Raw genomic sequence first — 22,243 nt, forward strand, 5'->3', positions numbered from 1 at the left:
GAACGAACAAGAAAAGACAGCACAAAAATAACAAGTAACTCAACAAAACAATTGAAAGCTTTTATTGTGATACCTCAAGTAGATACAATATAGTGAAACAACAAATGATGTACAGTATTGCTAGGACAAAACAGCAACACAGCCATGTCACCTGTAAAAGAAAGCCTTGTAAAGAGTTTAAGAAACAATGAGGCACAACTCAACTGCCAGTTACGACTCATGCTTTAGGCCTTAAACCATTTGTAACAGTCCTTAAAAAAAAGAAACCTCTGAAGCGTCCGTTCCTCTTGCAGCGTTTATTCTGCTGGTTGGCTTAACACGAGTCTCAATGAGCAACAATGGAGTGTCCAGAGTTTAACAGTAATTTGACAGCTTCCTCCACTCATCGCCATTCCCGAGGAACGGAGATGTTGGGAGTGTGGGACCAGTCACCCCCGCCCAGAGGAGCCTGGGGGGGTACACGGGGGTACACAGCACTCCTCCCCCCTGCACCCACCCGACACCCCGAGGGAGCGCGGTGACCCCCCGGCTGTGGGCAGTCGTGGCTGTTGGTCACAGCCTCAATTCAGAGCCATTTCACCACCTGCATCCCCCCTCCTCTCCCTGGGACGGCGAGGGACCCGGGGTGTGCCAGCGGAGGGGCTGTTACGCTAGACCTGGCCAGGGGGAAATTGAGATGGAATTATAACAAACTTCATCAATATAGTTTGTCATCGTACAGCTTACAAATGAGGGAAATTCATATTCTGGCCTTTTTTACTGGCAGATAAAACCGGTATTACTGGACTGCCAGGAGCACACAGCGAGTGGCTCAGCTGATGTGTCCACCATCCCTCACCACATCCTGCAGCTCATCTCACAGCAAGTCTGCAGCTTCACAGAATTTTTACAGACAGCAGCATTGCCTTTTATTTAATTGAAAAGGTACTTGGAGTGACCAGCCAGAGCGTAACCCTAGTGTTTGGAGGCAGACTTGGCCCTGGAACACCATTGTCATAGCCTGTATTTTGGACCTAGACAGAGAATGGGTGGTCAGATTGCTAAAGTCACATCAAATTATGATCAATTACTTCAGGACAGGCGTGGCTTTAGAGGTTCAGAGGAGAAAAAAACCTTTCAATACATGTACATTTTTGCTAGCAAATTCCTATGCATCCCAATGAACATTTCTTCTAAGCCAGCTCATAGTCAGTTCATTTGGTCCAAGAAAGAGCCAGCAAGAAACAAAGGTTCACAAAAGCTTTTTGTTACAGTTTATAAAAAACAAAATACAAAATAAATGTTAAGACCAACAATAAAAATAACCAGTACAAGTAACAAAAGTGCTCAAGTTGGAGGGGAAGTAAACTTGCCCAGAGCAAACACATACAAACTTTAAATATAATCTTTAATATATTACAAAAATTGGTTAGAGGGAAAATGCTTTAGTAAAATTTTTTTTTCAAGTAAGTTTATTTTGCTTTCAAATGGCTGCTGGACGGTTCAGTGACCAGACTGACCTCTTCACATCAGCCAGCAGCCATTGCTATCTGGATCCTACTTTCACCAAAACCAATAACAAGAACTCTCTACATCTTTAAAAGGGGAGAAAATAGTCACTGATGCTGCCAAGCAACACAGGAAGAAAATTCACATATTCCCTCAGTAGAACAAGCCTTGAGAATTGTTACATGGCAGCATGAAACAGCAATTCTGTCCTAGTTCTAGACTTTACTCCTTCTAAGTGTCCACTCTTAAAAGACCAAAAAGAATATTGCTTTGTTTGGGTCTCTTAAAAGCCATAAACATCACATATAGATCATTAACTCTTTATGCCAGCAGTCTGAAGCTCTATGTGCTAAGCACTTGATGAAGTCCCAACCTTTGGCATCAAAGTTAATTAAGGTTTTGGTGAAAATGTCCAGTTCAAAATATAAATAATGCACTGAAGAAAGAGGTTGAACTTCTAAGTAAGAATCAGAGTGTGTTACAGACAGCATTGACTTACTAACAGGAGATAGCCAAACCCCCAATTTTAGAGAGAAAAAACTTTAATACTTTACATATTTTCTTTAATGTCAACTCTCTATGGAAAAGCAGCCATTACTTTGTCGTCAGCCCAGCTGCTTCAGCAAGTCTGGAGCCAGGAAATCAGAAGAGCCCAGAGGCACACAGACTTTACTTCAGCGTGTCCACAAGAAGCAACGTTGCCCTGGACTTTGAAGCCAACACAAACTTTTTGCTGATAGAAGATTCAGTGCCCTCTTTGTTGGCAACACACATTACAATGGAGGAAAACAAAATCCCGAGATATCCAGGTCAAAAAGATCAAGAGATGGGGCAGCACAGAAGCGCATCTTGCACCAATGGCATGGCTAACAGGGGCACGTTGAAGCCTGGTGATGCCAACAGGGACTAGTGACGTGTAAGCCACAAAATCCAGGACGAACACGACTGTACCACCACAGGTCTCTGGACTGAAATCCAACAGCTTTAATTGCTTCTCTAATTCTTACATGTCTAATTCATAGGTGTAGATGGCTACACCACCAGGAATGCAGTTCAGCCAGCCTGCATCGCAGGGAACGCACACACGTGGGGAACTCTCCTCTCCACAGACACCCGAAAGCTGGTCTGAGACATCTGTATTGCCCCTACCCATTGGCGTAATTTTTCATGTATGACAAAATTTCTAAAGTGCAGCAGAGTTCAGAAAGCCTATCAGAGATTCCCAAAAACGTAACAGCAGCAACAGCACCTGTGACCAGCTTTGCAGGTGCCACATTAGAATTGTTATTGAGAGAAAACGGTTCTGTATTGCAAGGCTTCTATATTGTTCAGTTATAGTATTTATGTAGTGTTAAAGGGGGTTTTTTCCAAACATTTTGTCCTCGAGCATTAAGGATTAAAATACAAAGTCTTCAGAGACTGTTAAATTTGAAAAATAAAGTTAGCAAATTTATGTAGAGTGTTTCATAGTTGCTTAGAATTTGCATGCACAGTCACCAGCAGCTAATACCGTGCATACGCTTTCCAGAAGTTTCTCTCATTAACTCATTCCACTCAAGAAACAGTGTGAGAACAAAAGAGAAGGTGAGTTTCATATAAATTTTTCTTATAAAAAGGTACTTGGGGATGATTTAGCCAGCAAACCAAGAAACCCTTTCCCCACCCCCAATTTTTAAAAATTATCTTGTTATTTTATGAAAAAAATGAGTCAAACTTCCCTTCCCTCTTATTACTCCTCCTCTTCCTACAGGTACTATATTAATTTTCATGTCATAGGCTCTGGCCATTTCTCACAAAAATAAGTATTTTTGTTCAAATGTAGCAGAAGCAGAATACTTCAACAGGTTTCCTTGATATCAACCTCTTTGTCCAGTGCATTAGGACTATACAGTTACATGGAACCAGCCATTAAACTTTACTGATGCACAAGTCCCTGTTACTGGCAAAGGTACAGTACCAAAACTTTTTAATACACCGACTAATTTTTCTTTTTTCCAAAATAGAAGATGCATATATTTTTCTGCCTTTTTAATCTTGCAAGCTATAGTTTTATAAATTTCTTTTCCAGCAAATTCCTTAGGGAATACGTTGGTCTTAAATGAACATATTCTATAGCATTATCGATTGAAAATCCTTCTAAGGTATTTCATTAAGATACCGAACCTCTAGCATAACTTTTCCTAAAAACATGAGACCTGCTAACTTCAGTCAGTGCAATTGAAATATTTTTTTAAAGTGAGCACTGTACCTTTAACCAATTCACCTACAAGATGTACATAGGTTGTGGTACACTCAAATTTAAAAAAGAAATTAATAACTACAATACTGCATCCTCTTCACTGCCAAACACATCAGAAATTGCTACATATAAAAAAGCACCCCATCCCATACATTCTTTCAGACTGCTCAGATACAGAACTTCTACAGGACTGGAGTGTGGGTGTTTAGGCAAGAAGCATGCACAGCAGAAGGTAGCGTTAAAGGCATAGGTCAGAGAGACGCTAACCAGTAAAATCCGTTTTCAATTAGTGAACTGTTTCTCTAGTTTGAGAGAGTTTAGAAAAAGGTCATCCAAAATGTTCCAAAACAACTGTTCACACAATAATACACGTACAAAAAGAGGGAACTTACACAAGGAGAAAAGGCAAACATGGCCTGAAATAGCCACTTACACTACACTACTCATTTGTGAGGTTTCAGAGTTCAGTGATATTCTCAGGGCCACTCTAGCCAAGCTCTTCCTTTACTTTGCGTTAGTCTTTGTAAAGCATGTTCCACAGAATATTGTCCAAACAAAAGGAAAAAGGTGGCGATTCACTCCCAGCCATTGTCTTTTATCATGTGGGCAAGTTCAATGATAAATTTTCCTTCTTTGTATTTCTGACTGCTCTCAAAAGCATGTTCCTGGAAAGAAGAAAAACCAAGATGCTGCATCAAGCTGGGGAAATGAAGTATTTTAAACATCAAACTTGCAGAACAGCAGCAAACGTTACAGGTAAGTGTGGAAGTGTACAGAAAACTTCTCAGACACCAGAAGCAGTGCAAACATGCTCAGTACCTTTTATCATAATTCATGTTTTTGCTATATGAACCAACTTTTGCAACCCAAGATATTAAAGACCCACTTTGACAATCTTCCATCTGATTTAGTGTACGTGCCTGGTAATCTTGCAAAAAGGTATTACAGAAGTATGAGACAGCTGTAATAGCACCTATAGCTCATTCTTGTTTTGCAGTCCAGAACAAAGTTATTATCTGCTACAGCATTCCAGCAGATGTGAGGAAGCAAAACTGTATTTCAGTCTGATATATACGAAAGCACTAGAGCTAACTGCCCTGAACTGTCAGTACAGGTGCTCCTCAACCACCTGCTCAAATATCAGTGCTTCAACATATAAACATTTATTGAAGGCTTAAGTAAATTGCTTACGTATTTCCATCCAAGAGTGGTTTTACAGTTTTCACAATAGATATCTGCTACAGCATGTAAACCTGTCAGAAGGACTCTCTCCTCTGCTGGACCACAGCCCACATTTACCCTGGAAAAAAAGAAGTTACATTAATTGCATGAGGGTGTTTCTTTCCTTACCTGTTATCTTCTTTTTCTCCAGAGGACAAAAAATGGTTAAAAAAAAAAAACAAGAAGTGACTAACTTATTCAGTGCCATACAAGTAACTTCCTCTGCTACAATGAAGGACAGGAAGAAAAAAGGGCTTTGTTTTTGATTTTTCAAGTGGGTAGTCTAAACAGCAAACTGTTGGGGATTTCCACTCACTCCCATCAACAAAACCAGAGGAAATAGTTAAACTTTCAGGGAACAGAACACAAGCAGTAACTGGACACCTCTACAATTTGGGCTTTTCCTCAGAAACAGTTTGAGACCTCTTTGATGGAAGTCTGTACCTGTAAATCAGCACCAACAGCTGAATTTAGAACCAACTCCAAAATAGCAGCAAGGAAAAAGCCTCATAAATATTTCTTTGCTGCAGATCAGCAGACTAAGCCATGATGAACAAACAGCAATATCAAAACAAAACATCCCATGAAGGACTGCATCAAGCTAGCTTTTTCATGAATAAGAGTCTATGCAGAAACTGTGAGGCAAGACTAAACCAAGTGTTTACAGTGTTATACAAGAACAAAATTTTGCCATTTTTTGCTGTTGTATTACCAGATTCTTGCTACTGCAATTATACGAGAAGTACCAAGTCACCACTGAACAAGTACATATAAAAAGAACTTCAAGGATCTGCAACCAAATCCTTTGCAGTTATAGTTCCATTATCCTGGTCTAAAATAGACTAAGACACTTAACTGCACTTCTTTTGCCAAAATGCTGCAACACCATAAATTGCTGAAAAATAAAGACCAAAATGCAATCCTGCATATTAGAATCTTAAAATACACACATTAATAATTTCAAAGAGACTTTTATCATGGGCAGAACATGCCTAAAATTGCAAATATTAGGCTTGATAAGATCACAGAGACCTTTAGCCTCCAGCACATTTGCAATATTTAAGGTCATTTAAGATGTACCAAGTTTACTGAAACATTAACCCACAAATGTATCTATCACACTGGAAAATTCTTCTTTAGACTACAGCAGAGTTGTCCAAAGCAAATTTACAGTCACAAAATATATTTCAACTTCTGGAATATCTCAAAATGGCAACTCTTACTCAAGACAGTTACCACTGCATATACAAAAGGATTTTCATACTAACAGCCTGCCCTAAACCTTCAGCTATTAGCAGAATTACTTAAAATATAAGATAAACTAAGGGATACTTACGAATCAGCTCAGTAGGCTCTTTAATAACTATTGCTGGTGAGTAAAGCCAACATTAAAAAGAACAGGGCAAAGTACAGGTGCGTTAATTCCCACTGTTTTCCACTTATGAAGCATACCCCAAAAAAATACATGCTGTAGGTAGTGTGTATAACCGTAACAACATACTTACACAGAATTAAAGAGGTAGGCTCGTCCCTGGCTTCCCTGGAAGGACTGCAGTTAAAAAAAATAATTGCACTTGTTAATACAAGTTAACACTTGTTAACACAAAAAAACCCCCACTGACCAAAAAAATAGTGCCAGAAGGGTGTGTTAGTAAGCATATAAATGTAATGCAGATACAAATGATTTCAGATTAATTACTTTATACCAATTATTTACAGGAAAGCCTGGTCAGCAAAGTTTTCACCCACACTATATTTCTAGCAACAACTTTAAGTTGATAAGTATCACTGTTCAGAGTAAATGTCCGTAATGCAAACAAAACATACTTTTTTCCTATCCCCCCTCTGCAAAATATCAATTCTCATTTTCCTAGACATCCTTCATGTTAATTAAAATAAACGGCTTTTAGCTCAAGGGGAATTATTTCCATCTCCTCTCCTGCTGCACCCGAAAGATGATTTATTCCAAGTTTGTTGCATCGTTTGATGTAAGACCAGTGAAATTCTGGACCAAGCTAAAAACCAGCATACTGCATCCAGGAAACGCAGCTGAGCAGTTTATAAGCTCTGCTTTATTTTAATAAACAAGTGTTATCATCAAATGCCCAAGCACAGCCATATGCTTTCAAACCTCTCTCACAGGTTATGGACAAGAGGTGAGGGCTGGATCTGGGTGCGCTCCGTGTCACTAATGACGGCGTAAAGGCTTCAGCCTGTGCCCAGACAGCCCCAAGCTACAAACCGCCCAGAAAAACTTGTGAGCAGACTGGATCCTGCCACGGGTAAAACATGCAAAACGCATGTAAGACACATCACTGCTTTCATCTGTTGATTTGTTCCTTCTGTACTGAATTACTTGATAATTTAGACATAGCCATTATTTCCCAGTCAAACAGGATCACACCAAAATGAATCTTTTTCTTTTTTCTCTCTTCCACACTGAACTCCATTAAAAAAAATATCCCTAAACTGCCTTAATTACCATCACACCAAAACAAATCTTTTTCTTTTTTCTCTCTTCCATACTGAACTCCATTAAAAAAAAAATATCCCTAAACTGCCTTAATTACTTTTTTTTCCCAGAATTTCCCTTCCCTAACTGTCCTGGCTTCAGCTGGGAAAGTTAATTTTTGTTCTAGTGATTGCTGTGAAGGGAGTATCAATAATACCTATTGTTTTAGTTTTTGCTAAGTGATGTTTACATTAATCAAGGACTTTTTGCAGCTTCCATAGAAGCACAGACAGAAGGACAGAAAGGCCAATGAAATGTTCTATACCATAGACTTCATGCTCAGTATATCAATAGGGCTTGGCTTAGGATGGTATCGATTCACCAGGCAGTGAGTGCCCCATTTCATCGTTATTGTTATTCTTCCTTTTCTGTTATTGTTTCTATTAAACTGTCTTAGCTACTCATGGAAATCTACCTAACAGTTTATAGCATTAATATTTTAGTATTATTTTAGCAACCATTTAAAGGAATTATTAAATGGAGATTTTAATTGACAGAACATATTTCTTCATCTATAGCAAAGGCAAAAGAAAAGGTACTTTTCTTCATTAGCCAGAACTGCCAGTCTTATTTTTCACCAGGCAAGGAAAAAAGATAGGCTGTGTGGGACGTGAAAGCTAAAACCCCAGGTAGGACTGACCCTGAAAGGAGAGACTCGGTTGAGCAGAGCCTGAGCCAGCGCTGCCAGAAAGTAATCCTCACACCTCCTCTAAAACAAACAGAACACCCCACCGCTGGTTCAGTTCCCCTAAAACACTCAAACACACGTCACAAACTGGCAGAAGGGTACAGACCCACAGTCTGTAGCTCCTAGAGAATAAGCACTGCTCTATATTAGAGCCCAGGTCTCACAATCATAACGAAGCACAGAATTCTTACTGCGGGTGGAAACAAAACCCTCTTCACGTATAGACTCTCAAAAACTGCCCATGAACCTGCCTGATTCAACTACACATGACTTTAGACAACTGCAGTTGTGCAACCCCAAAATTTAAGAAAACACTTTAAGGGTCCTCTTACTCATTAAGAAGTAAACTTAAACCAGAACTTCCTTGATCCATGTACCTGAAATTAAGAGAAAGCTTCCAAAGCCAAGATGACCATTATTTCTGGTTAAGCTACTGTAAAAACTCTTGCATTAAAATTGTTGCAGCCATTTCTCCTTGCTTTGAAAACTTTATGTTGTGAAGTAGAATTCACAAATCCTTTTTCAAACTGCACCATGAAATAGTCTCTCGTATTAAATTAATCATGTACTGGTTTCTCTATTTACATGTAATTACACATGCCAGTCGCATACAAATGAATGTTTTCTTGTCTGGTCCTACACAATCACCTCCGCATAAAAATGAATGTGTTTTCTTGTCTGGTCCTACACAATCACCTTTTAAACTACTTATATGCCATACTTGAAGATCTCCAGCAAGCTGAGAGAGACGACTCCAGAACAAATCAACAGTGAGGAGAACTTCTGAACTACTTACACAATTATTTCTGCCAAGTTTATGTTTAGTCTTGACTTAATATCACCTAATAAAAGCTCTCCTTTGACCCTGCATTTCTCAAAATTAAGCAGAAGGCAGTAACAGGATGCCAGGAATAGCAGAACAAGAAGCTCTTCCCCTCTCGTTTCATAAGCTGAAAAAAACCTCCAGCCAAATGAAATACAAACCACAGGTTGGAAAGTAGTGCTTTAGCTGTTCTTTTCTCCTGATGTATTTTTAAAGACGACTTTTCTTTTCTTGCACCCTTAACTTTGTTGCCTTAAATAATAAATATGCCATACCCTCCTAGGGCATCGTTTCCCCTCAGAAACAGGCATCTTCATTACTTTCTAATTTTCAAGATTATCGGTGGAGGGAGAAGCAACACAAAAAGAACCTTTTCCTGGGACAGGGGTTTTAGAATGAAAATCTGTTCACAAACATCCTATTGTGAAAAGCTCCTGCATCCCCACCTTCTTCAACTTCCTGTTAGCAGAGTTTGGCCAATTAATTCGATACCATCTTTCCAACCTATGTACAAGTTTAGAGGGTAAATATTCCATTTACATTCCATAGAACTACATTTTCTTCACCCAGCTGGGAAGAGCGAGTTCCTCCACATTTGATTACTCGCAGGTAACCTGGCAGCAGCCAGTGGCAACTTGTGTTACTGCCTTCTGGACCAGAGAACCTACGTCTGGGAACTCAGGCTTTCCTTTAAAATCACAACATCAATGTATCACTGAGCACCGAATGGGCTGCCATCCATCCATGTGGGACTCTTAATACACTGATGCAGTAAAAGCACTGTAAAGTTATCAATTTTTAAATTCCCGTGCCTTTTAATTTTTCTTGTGCATTTCTTGTCAGAGCTTGACAGTCGTAGTTTCTCATTCACACATGTTTTTTTCCCCAAAAGCCTGAACAAACACCACAAAAAGGTTTACATCTGCCACATAAGCATTCTCTTGACCACAGAACACCGATTAGGTATAAGAAAGATTTATGATCAGAGCTCTACTTCCTGGTGCACCCTATTACTAGAGATGAGGACACTTCATTGCAGCACTGGAACTGCTTGCTAAGCTTGTCACTTGGCTGTAAACAGGGTATTTTGCATAACCAGAAAAAAAAAATTAATATTGAACAAACATTTGTTTTTAGCAGCACTAAGTTTCTCACACTCTGCACTGTATGATTCAGTTGTACTGATAGGAAAGTTAAGAGACTGACAGGTTAAACGCCTTGTGTGTCAGCTCCTCAAAGGGGATGAAAGAAGAGACTCTTTTAAATGGCAGCGCCAAGGACTAACAGGCACAACTGTTCAAACCAGTCTCCTGCAAACGGCTCTTCTTTGGGACACACATCATCTACCAATTGCAAACTTCTACTCTGCAAGACTCTCTCAGCACTTCCAAGACTGCTCGCACCACACATAAATCATAACTAAAGCAGAATGTTCCATTAAAACTGTCATAATTCTGAGTCTGAAGTAAGCGTCTTACCCAGTGGAGAGGAATTAGACGATAGCAGCAAGTGTGACCAACTGTCATTAATTAAAGACTCACATCCATCAGGATTTTTACTGAGAAGCTGGGCAATTTATCAGTTCAACTAATATTCGCAGTTAAAACAAACTTATTTTAAGTCTGCTTTTTCATTGCATTGATTTATGCGTTAACTTTGTCCCTAGAGACGCCCATCTTTGACTACCTGTCCTTTCCTACAGGAAGATCTACAAGATCCATAACTCTTCCCTGTTTCAGCACAGCTGAAAGTACCTAGAATGTCCGACAGTGTAAGCAGAATTGTTTAACTCTGCTTAGGGCTGTAACTCCAACAGCTTGGCCCCATGATCTCTTCACGCCATCCGACAGACCCATCATTGATTCAGTTTGTAGTGAAGAAACTTTATCAACGCCTCACTCACACACTAGCACATACCTGCAGATGTAGACATCATCTACACTTCTAAGTTAAACCCACCATTATCCCTAACACCAGGATTACCTGTTTTAGGAGAAAAGGAAGTCTCAGTTTAAGCAGAATATGTATTTTCTGCTCTGAGGGGTACCTCAGGGCACGGGTGGGGGAAGGGAAGCTACTCAAAAGCTTATGTCATTAATTATTCCCCACAGACAGGATTAGATTGTGTTGCTGGAGCTCACGCTCCACAGAAAACACCCAGAGAAACTGCCATCTTAGCATGCATTAAGGGTACAGCAGGCATTACCACAGGCGAGTCAGAATGGCATTAACATCATCGTCTTTAAGCACAACTTGCAAACTGCTGCAAACATGGAAAAACCATTCTAAAGAATGGCAAGGAAAGAAGTCCATAGGTTGGGGTTTCTGCTTCATTTTCTTGAGTTTCCTTTCATTTTCTAGTTTGCTTTACAAGCCAAAACAGATCAAGCTGGATTAGTATTCTGAACAAATATGCAATTTAAAGAAATACTGCTGATTAGTTCAGAAGACAGTATTCACAGGAACAGTGTTCTTAAGGTAAACCAGAAACACATACAAGTGCTGTGATGTCTGAGATCATCTCCTCAGCAAGACGCATCAGAGGCTGTAAGGCTATCCTGTCATGTCAAGATTTGCAAAATAAATTCAGAATGTGGAATTCAACATAAGTTACAGACAAAAAAAAAAGCATCGGGGGAAAAAAAATTGTCTCATTTGATGTTTCTCTCAGATCCGACTCCTCAATACTGCATATAACTGGAGATAATGCTGCTCAGCTACTTCCTAGGCAAGTAATTCATTCTAGATTATTCTAGAATATGTATTAAAAAAGTTTTTGGAAGTACACTGCCATTCAATTATTTACTGATTTTAATAAAGCATATGTAGAGAATAACCTTCAAAAATTCCACCCCAAAACCTGAATGCCAGCAGATCCAGAAAATGGTGTTTCTGAAGTGAAGACTTTGTCACATGCCAGCAGATCCGGGGAAATGGTGTTTCTGAAGTGAAGACTTTGTCAGCAGGACAAGTTACCTTGAGCTATACAGCATCTTGAATATATTTCAGAAACGATTATGTCAGAACACCCGTAGAATGGAACACTTGCCTTGCACACTTTCCAACTCCTTTAAGCCTTCAAATCTACTACTGGATGTTTTCCAAAGATTGCTTCTCTTCAACAACCAGATTCTTCCCCCAAGAGGAAAAAAAAACCAACAACAAACCAACCAGAACCCCAAAAAATAGAATTCTCTTAGAGAAAAAGAAATTATCACCAGAATATTTATGATACTAGGCCCACTCTCAGCTTTTTCAGCAGGGAACTTCAACCATACAACAGGCCAAACACTCCTTATATCATGAGCAAAGGGGGATTACCAAATTGCACCAAGCTAAGAACAGCACATTTACTGAATGACAACAAACACTTAAAAAAATTCCTCTTGAACTCATCAGTTAAACAGAGGAGGGCAAAATCACAGATTGCTAAGCAAGGCTAAAAACGTTTCGGCATCTATTTAAGCTGAAGACTCTTCCTTCTCATCAATAATATAACAGCAGACACACCAAATGCCTTGGAGAACTAAATTTAACCACCAAGATTGCTCTTTTACCCATGAGGGGCAAGGATTTCCAAGTGAACTCAGTGACAGTTATGTGTGTATATATATACCTTTATGCAGAACTTGTTCTTGAAAACATTGACACATCTAGTCTGGTCTGTGACTTCACCCGACTTTTCCCCCCTCTGGTCAGCATTCTTTGCAATGAACGAGACAGAAGAAAGTTGACAGTATTTATACAAAGTAATCCAGATCTTCTTCCACCCCCAGCATTAAGGCACTTTACAAGATGATTTAACAGTCTTTCAAGCAGGTCAGCTCTCTTAAAGCATTACACTGTACAATACCTCCACTGGGTTCCAAAACTTCTATTAGGCATATGTGTTGCTTTGCCATTTGTTGGACATTGACTGAGTTTCTGAACAATTGCTGGAACTTGGTGGGTACAAGCCATTCTCTAGCACTTTGGAACTTACACTGTTGGGTCACTTTTTATGTGCTATTCAAACATTTAAGTCCAATGAATGCCTCCTATGGCATCCATTCTCTGCCTTGCTCCGTACTAAGGCTTGTGTCGCTCGTTCCTGGAGGTTACTCTGTGCTCATTGTCATAGGATGCGAGTCTAAAAATGTCACAAAATGGTTTTGGTTGGAAAAGATCTTCAAGATCAAGTCCAACCATCAACTCAGCACTGCCAAGCATCCACTATGTCCCTTAGCACCACATCTACAGGTCTTTTAACTATTTGATCTTTAAAGAAATAAAAAAGCTGCAGGTTTTTCCCCCGAATGCCCCCCAGTCTAGAGAAGACTGGTCTGCTCCTTCTAATGGTATTTTTTGTAATATGTTTAATGCTCACTTTGAAGTCTTCACCAAAGAAGCAGAAAATCCAGCACTTGCAGACTTAACAATGCAAATCAGTAGCGTCTAAGAGGTACCTAACACCACTTCAGAATTACACTTATTTAAACTAAAAGTCCTCTACAGTTTGTTAGTTCTTGTATTAAGTATCGTCCAAATGAGTGCTTTCCCCAAGATGACTGGGGTGTAAGCTACAGCAGTGGTTCATGATGTGTGTGTGTGTTCAGCTGTACAGGGTAACATCTGCCAGCACGTCCACTACTGGTGACCCTCTAGCTTGGGGCTCCTGTTCTCAACCACTCTTCCCACTCCTCCCTAAGCCCAGAAAACACAAGGTTACAGGGTGAAAATATCTAGAGATGTATACTCTACTTATATCTGAGTGGACTTTAACACAAAGCAACACATCGAGAGTACAGAACTTGCAAACCTTCAGGTTATTTCAAGTATTTTTGCTGCAGCTGAGTAGTTACAGTAACAAGGGTTCCAGATGAAGGTGCTTTCATGGATGCACATTAAGGAGAACTTTAGAAAAAAAGACTTGTATAGAAAACCTGTTGATGTACACTCATCTGTTAGTCCTTCTCCAGGTCTAAGTTATGTTTACACATGTCATCTAGGATATTTCTTCAAGTTTTATTTTCCAGGTTAAGCTGTGTTTTCATTTAAACCAAATCAAATCTTATTTCCGCTCTACTTGTATCTGAGTGGACTTTAACACAAAGCAACGCATCAAGAGTACAGAACTTGCAAACCTTCAGGTTATTTCAAGTATTTTTGGTGCAGCTGAGTAGTTACAGTAACAAGGGTTCCAGATGAAGGTGCTTTCATGGATGCACATTAAGGAGAACTTTAGAAAAAAAGACTTGTATAGAAAACCTGTTGATGTACACTCATCTGTTAGTCCTTCTCCAGGTCTAAGTTATGTTTACACATGTCATCTAGGATATTTCTTCAAGTTTTATTTTCCAGGTTAAGCTGTGTTTTCATTTAAACCAAATCAAATCTTATTTCCTCCCACCACTCCCTCTATCACCCCCGAGGACAGCACTACTACTTTTTAATGGTCCAAGTGTCCCTAACTATTGCTTCGCAGTTGTTTCCATCAGAACTTCACCAATGTTGTGATTGCGGCAGGTTAAGCTTAAAGCTATGTTCCAAATACAATAGATGAGAAATGTTCTTTTTATTTTATAATCAAAGGGATACACCCCACATGTAAACATATTTCTCATTATCAGAAAGATTGAGACAATAAAATGTGGTTAAGGAATCCCAAGTTGACAGAATAGGGATCAGCTGGTCAACAAGCATATGGTCAACCTGCAGGTACAGAAACTTTTTAAAGATGTCTTCAGTGAAAGCTATGGAAGCCAGAAATAAGCACAATCTATATCTATCATCCTTTCCAATACCATTAGAAACAACTTGGAAGTATTTTTATTTACTAGATAGTTTGTTTTTTATTTTAGAGTTCTCCATGTTCTGTGAATTGAAATTTATGAAGCCATAGTATGAACATGTGATTTGCTTAACAACATATTCAAAATATTCCACTGACCAGAACTCCCAGGACCTTGGAGAACAACTGGCTCATGTGGTAACTGCTACGGTTTAGTCAACATGCAAAAAAAAAAATAATATCTAAGTCCACTAAAGGAAGAGCTTCCTATTAAGTGTGTGTGCTTGGATTGCATTTTCAGTGAGTTTGTACATCTCAGAAGACACAGCGAGCAGTTTCATTCTTCTGTGGGCATCTACAACCTGAACTTCAGGAAAGATGAACCCCTCCCACTGTTTTTGGCCCAGAACACATAGTGAATAATGAAGCTATTACTGCTTGTCATTTACAATCCAGTGTTGCCAAAAAAGACTCCTTGTACTCAAAATCTGAAATCAACATGGAATCAAACAAAACCCAGATGCATTCACATTACTATTTGAATATTTCTCTTGGTTTTGCTAAACTTAAGGTAAGATCACTATAAAGAAAGTGAGGAACTTTTTTCATGTTAATAGAAGTAAAATAAGTCCTCCCTCTTAATTTCTTCCCATGATTTTATAGGTAGCTAGCTCACTGTTTCACATGTGATGTGTCACATTTGCAGTTCCAGGCCTCAATACACCTGCTAAGTCAAGGGAAAGAATTGTTTAGGGGCAGAGACCAAAGGCAGAGCAGTAACACTGCCAAGAACTGTCACCAATTTTACTGTTTGAATCAAAAAGTTGTCTTGAGATCCAAAACATCAGAAACATTAGTAACACAATAAAAACTACAGAAGGAAACTCCATCATATCCTGATAACCCTCTAAGGGGTAAGCAAGCAGAGATCCTTTCTCCTCACCCAAAGAAAACCTCAACTCAGAAGTAGCAGCATTCTCTTTGTGCTGCTGAACACACAAACAGGCAGGAGCAGATAGAGTTAGTTATAAAGGGTTTGCCACAAACTTTTATTTGACAAAATAGTTATATAGAAAGCTATTTGTATTGAGGTTTGAAAAACAACAAGTGTTTTGTGGGGTTTTTTTTGTTGTTTGTTTTTTTTTCCCAGGACACCATTAAGATCAAATCCATCAGAAGCTTATTTGAAGCAAAGAATGAACCAGTCTGTCAAGTATTTATCTCAAACGTCAAGTTTTCCTACGTATTTCATACATTACAAATCTTGGTTTCTTCCAGCAACAGGTAAGGACAGGCCTAGCCTGTTTCAAGGATCCACACACCCTCTGAGCTTTAGACAGTCCAACTATTCTGAACATTTCTGGCTAATCATATTCCTCAGGAACTGGCATACAGCAGAAATAAGCGTGTTTATATATTCCATTATAGCAGTGGCACATTCTGGAAACAGCAAGTAGAGTCCAAAATAATCTTTATCTGGAATAACCATGCCCAGAATCATTCCCCTACCCAGAGATCAGCCCTCTGAGCTTAACTTTAGACAGTCCAACTATTCTGAACATCTCTGGCTAATCATATTCCTCAGGAACTGGCATACAGCAGAAATAAGCGTGTTTATATATTCCATTATAGCAGTGGCACATTCTGGAAACAGCAAGTAGAGTCCAAAATAATCTTTATCTGGAATAACCATGCCCAGAATCATTCCCCTACCCAGAGATCAATGTTTTCTTCTGACAGCTTTCCTTACTGGCCTTTCCAGGTATGACAGCTCACAGACAATACCCACCTGACAGCAGACAGAGGTTGTTAATATGGGGAATAGATTAGATCAGCCTTTACGTCATATTCAGAAGTTTCCATAATGTATCCAGTCATCAGTACACAGTATGTATGACCCAAGAGTGAACCCAGGGAAGATACTTTGAGGGATGCATCAATTTGCATCTCTCATCTACTGAGAGCAGTGATACAGTGATAACCGTTTTGGTTAAGAAATAATTCACGAGGTCTCTAAAGAAGCCACTTGCCTTGGAGATCAATTCATCATGATTGGCGAGATGGGCTCTGCAGTGGATACAGCTGTAGGTCCGGTGACAGTTTGGCAGGTAAGCCTGGAACGTTTTTGATTTTGTCATTTTTACCATCTCTGCTGGTGGCTCCTCACTCAGCTCAGGGCTGGCACTTGAAGAATTACAACTTTGCTGAACTCGCTGACAAAAGAAACACTGGAATATGCAAGCAAAAGCCGTTGTTGTTCTGGAGTGTGTGTGGCACTTTCCACACCAATGACAGAAGAGAAACAGTCACAACCTGCAGGTGAAAAGAGCAGAACAATTAGCAGCTTACAACAAGGCCAGAACAAACTTGTTATTCAACGATTCTAGAGACAAAGCCAAGCGTTATTTAGAGCAAATGCCTGGCTACACTACAGGCCCCTTTTTTCTACCAAGCTGCTCAATTCAAGCTCCATTCAAGACAGCAACAACCAGTTCTGTGACACTAGTAGCACCTACTCCATCACATTTCTAATGAAGAAGAGATACAAACAGTTCTCTACAAACCACAAGCACTTTTTACAATATACCAGGTATACTCTGTAAGTTATCCATGCAAAAAATTACAGCAAAAAGGCTGGGGATTAGAGAAAATTCATTTTCTTTGAAGTTCCAGTGGTCAGTTCCAATATAGCAAGTGACAAGGCACCTTGAAAAACACTTGCTGTGTCCAACCATAAACATACGATACTTGCACTTTGGCTTTCAGCAAAAATCTTGCTGTATTGCATCTGGCTTTAAGTCAAATACCAAATAAGACGCTGCCACCCTACTCAGGGATCCCTGTCTCCTCCTCTTTCAAGCTCAGCAGAATTATGCCTTAGGCAAAAGCCTTTTTGACTAGTGTCCTGATCAAAGCTAATTAGATACTTCCTCACTCTACCAGAATAGATGCTTAATGGATGCTACCAAAATCAGTCAGATAATAAAAGCTATATCCTACAGAGAGAATACCCAGTTGCATTCTTAATCCTCAGGGTGCCTTTAAGAGACATTACATGCGTAAACAGAGAAGGCCAGACCTCCCCGCTCTGCTGGAAACCAAGCCTTTTTTGGACATTGCCTGAAAATTACAGATTCTGAATATTCACCACAATACCCACTGATGGGTCCGAGGCCATCAGCCACCACGCTGTGTGCGTCAGGCTAATGAGCAATCCAAACAGGAACACGGCGCCGTCACTTGTGTCACCAGCATCAGGTGACCGAGGAGTAGGTCAAGAGCACAAACACAGGAGGAGAGCCAGTAGAAAGGATTTACTGTATCGTGATCCAGCCATTAAAACGAGCACGCAAAACATTTATCACAGTTGTAAACTCTGCACAGGGCAGCAGCTAACCACTCTGCCAGCGGTAGGATACTAGAAACACAAATAAGGCAGATAATGAAAGCCACATAAATTAAAGATTGTTTATAGAAAGTGGTCCCTGTGATTCAGAAGCAGCCTTGCACAAGTGATCTGTACAGCAGGCCTAGCACAAGACACAAACACAGCAAGATTTAAAGGGTTTTGGGTTGGATTTGGGTTTTTTTTTTAATCTTAACTTATGATGGCAGCAGGAGAAAATACTCAAGAACTACTGAAGGACTCCGAAGAAAATTTCTTACACAAAGAATTGCAAAGGCAGAGGTAAGCCACAAAAAAGACACGTAGCAGAATATATGCAACCCAAAACATAAAGCAACATTGGGAGCAAGTTGCCATCCAAAGCACTTATCTCCACACCAGAATTATCGGCCTTTTGCTAGTCACTGAAAACACAGATTAGATAAGGGATTCAATAATATGTTTGAAATATTAACCCAGTAGTTAGCTTGAAGAACAAACTTAATTATTAATATATCATTATTGTTAATCTAATTTAAACATATTATATACCTATTGTCCCAAGATCTTTAATTGTAGGTGCAAAGGGAAGAGTGATTAGGGTTTGGAGAAAACAGATTGCTTCCATAAAACAGCTAGTTATTAAGCCACACTTATTCAAGGCAACAAATTATAGAATGGTTTGGGTGGGAAGGGACCTTAAAGCCCCCCCAGTGCCACCCCCTGCCCTGGGCAGGGACACCTCCCACCAGACCAGGTTGCTCCAAGCCCCATCCAGCCTGGCCTTGAACCCCTCCAGGGATGGGGCAGCCACAGCTTCTCTGGGCAACCGGGGCCAATATCTCACCACCCTCACAGTGAAACATTTCTTCCTGATACCTAGTCTAAATCTCCCCTCTTTCAGTGTAAAACAGTTCCCCTTTGTCCTATCCCTCCCCACCTTTCCTGTACAAAAACAGAAGACACAAAAAAATACAGTCCTGGCAATTAAACATGATGTTCCTTTTCAGTTCCCTGCCTGAACTCAATGCTAAGAAGATACAGATTCTGTTTAGTTTCACTAAATGGAGGAAGACAGGTTTCCAAATGAAACATACCACAAGCAAAGATGTTCTAACTGTGGATTAGACCCTTTGGAGCAGTAACAGAAACAGGAGCTCAATGCTGCACAAGTCCAGCACATCCAACACAAGAGAAAAATATTTTTCTTCAAGGTTGTCCTAGGAGCTGTTTGAATGCACTTTTTAAAGGCAATCTGGACTCGTTCAGACTCAATATACAGAGTCCTCCAAGGACACAAGCCGAAGGCTCCCAAAGCCCTCCTGACAAAGCTGCACGTGAGATTCTCTCCTCAAAAAGGCGGCAGCGCTGCGCGTGCGAGACACACCACAGAATCCGCTGCTTTGTGATGTCAGAGCCCGGGCTCCGAACACCGACCATCTCTTAACGCGCTCTCACAGCGGTGAATAAACCCAGCCTCGCTCCCTCCCTCCCCGCTGATGGTTACGGGCAGCCACCGGTGCCGCCGCCGCCGCCGCCCAGCCCCGCAGTCAACCATTTGTTTATTTGTTTTATTATTATTCTCCGCCACCAGCGCAGCCCGCGCCAGGGAGGCGCGGAGGCGGGCGCGGGTTCGCCACAGGCCGGTTCGGCGGCGGCACGAGCGCCAGGGCTATCGCGACAGCGCCGCGCGGGGGGGGCTGGCCCCGTCCCGACACCGAGGGCGCGCGCCCACCGCCCCGCCCCGTGACGTCACCACCCCTGGCGGCCAATGGGGCGGGGGGAGGGCCCCGCCCCGCGCGGCTCCCGGATGTGTAAACAAACACCCCGGCGAGCGTGGCGGGGGGGGCCGGGGCGGCCCGGCGGGGACCGGGCAGCGGAGGGAAGGCGACGAGCCGCCCGCCGCCCCGAAACCGGGGAGGGTGGCACCGCCTCCCGAGCCGCGGGCAGCGCGCGGAGCAAGGGAACGGCCGAGAAACGGCCTCTCCGTCATTTCTGGACTCAAAAAAATAAAATAAAATCAAAATGCAGAAGTGACCCAAGATGAGCCCGAGAGCCCGTGCCCCGCGGCACACAGCCCGGACGGGCGCGTTCGGTAAGCCGCCGTGCCATCGCCCCAGCCGGGAACACCTCCGCCAAGTTCACGGTGGGGATGCGGGATCCTCATTGTCCGCTTTGGATACCGGGAAACGGCAGGGGGAAAAAAAGCCAACACAAAACACCAAAACGGTCACGGGAAGAAAGTTGCCGGCAGCGCGGCGCTGTGCTCCCCCGCCGGGCGGGAGCCGCCGCTCCGAGCGCGGCTGAGCCCCTTCCCTCCGCGCAACGGAGCGCCAACCCACCGCCATCCCCGCAGGACAACGGCTCCTTTCCCCCGAACCGCCGGCGCGCAGCCCAGCGCCGTCCCCCTCTTACCCCCACCGAACGCGGACCGGCGGCACCGGCCGCACGGCCCCCGGGGGGCGCGAGGGAGCGCGGGGAGGGGGGACCCCCGGACCACTACTCGCTGCACCCACCCCCCGCTTCAATTATGTAAACCGTCGGTAACGAGGAGGCTGCCGGCAGCGCTGCCGTCATTTCCAGGCGCTATAAATAGCGGCCGAGCCCTCCTCCCGCCGGCAAAGTTGCTCCGGCGGCCCCCCACCACAGCACCGCCGGGCTCCCCCCGCCGCCCTCCCCCCCCCTTAAAACACAACAGCGAGAGGGGCCGGCGTCCCGTACTCACCGCTGCACCGGCTCCTCACCCCAGCAGCGCCGGGCCCCTTCCCTCAGGACGGGGGGCTGGGGCGGGCGGAGCCCCCTTCTCCTCAGGCGGCGGCCGGCGAGGGCCTCACCGAACGATTAAAAAAAAAATAAAATAAAAACACAAAGAAGGGGGCGGCTTCCCGCACCTCGCGGGGGAACCTTACGAGGTCATAAGCGGGGGCCGGGCGGGAGACGAGCGCCCCGCGGCCCTCGGGGCGGCCGGACCATCGCCGCCATCCTCCTCCTCTCTCTCCTTCCCCCTCCCGCCGCCGCCGCCTTTGTTTTCCTCTTCGCGGCGCTGCCGCCCGTTAAACGCGCTCCCACAGCCGCCGCCAGCCAATCAGCGTGCGCGCGTGGCTGTGCGAGGCGGGAACCTCCCCCCCCCTCGCCCTCAGGGGAAAAGGGGCGGGGCCCGGGCGCGAGGGCGCGCGTGGCTGTGCGAGGCGGGAAGCGCGCGGGGCGTTGGGAGGCGGGAAGCGCGCGCGGCCGCTGAGGTGCTGAGGGGCCCACAAGGAGCAACACGCTCCCCCCCACACTCCCAATCCTGGCTTTATCCTCTCTTAGGCTGAGGGAGCTGGGATGGGGTGGTGTTCAGCCTGGAGAAGAGAAGGTTGAGAGTGGGATCTCGCCGACGCTGATCGATACCTCAAAGGTTAGGCGGCGAGAGGATAGGGTCAAGGCTCTTCTCCGGGGTGTCCAGCCGCGGGACAGCCGGCACAAGCCGGGAAATTCCGTATCAACGTGAGGAAAAACTTCACTTCGAGGGCAACGGGGCGCTGGAATAGGCTGCCAGAGAGGGTGCGGAGGCTCCTTCTCGGGAGATACTCAAAACCTGCTTTGTTTTTGACTATCTCAAAACTAAAAATCCTGTCCAGCCTGCTCTAGCTGACCCTGCTTCGGCAGGAGGGCTGGACTAGACAATCTCCAAAGGTCCCTTCCAACCCCTACAATTCTGTGATTCAGCCCAGCCTGTTCCCAGAGGAGTTTTCAGGGGACAACGTGGCGACAAGCAGTGTCAGGGGTTTATTTGTCTGTCACATCACTTCTGATACAAGGTAAAACCCTGAGAGATGACACGGGCCTGTTAAAAGTTCAGTGCTGCAGGAAAAAACATTGAGAGAAAACAGGCAATTGGTGAGTGGAAGAGAAGCAGAATGGGTCAGAGCTCTTGATTCAGGAAGAACGCGTCACTTTCACTGAATTTCACTGAATTTCACTGAATTTTAGAGTTGGAAGGGACCATAGAGATCATCTAGTCCAACTCCCCTGCTGAAGCAGGATTGCTTAGAGCTAGAGCATGTTACTCAGGACTGCATCCAGGCGGGTCTTGAAAATCTCCAAGGAAGGGGACTTGTAAAGAATACATGGCTTT

General features: G+C 42.9%; 1 protein-coding gene across 1 annotated transcript; it reads right to left on the bottom strand.

Moving 5' to 3' along the window:
- Positions 1-35: 35 nt before the first annotated feature.
- On the bottom strand, positions 36-21,168 carry YPEL1 (yippee like 1). Its single transcript, XM_014944045.1, has 5 exons — positions 20,852-21,168; positions 16,772-17,054; positions 6,454-6,497; positions 4,919-5,027; positions 36-4,392 (listed from the first exon to the last, which is right to left on the bottom strand). Exons 2-5 carry the CDS (start codon positions 16,886-16,888, stop codon positions 4,303-4,305), a joined length of 360 nt encoding a protein of 119 aa, XP_014799531.1. The 5' UTR covers positions 16,889-17,054; positions 20,852-21,168; the 3' UTR covers positions 36-4,302.
- Between the last annotated feature and the right edge of the window lie 1,075 nt (positions 21,169-22,243).

This window comes from Calidris pugnax, unplaced genomic scaffold, assembly GCF_001431845.1.
Source record: "Calidris pugnax isolate Ruff unplaced genomic scaffold, ASM143184v1 scaffold138, whole genome shotgun sequence".
NCBI classification, from domain to species: Eukaryota; Metazoa; Chordata; class Aves; order Charadriiformes; family Scolopacidae; genus Calidris; species Calidris pugnax.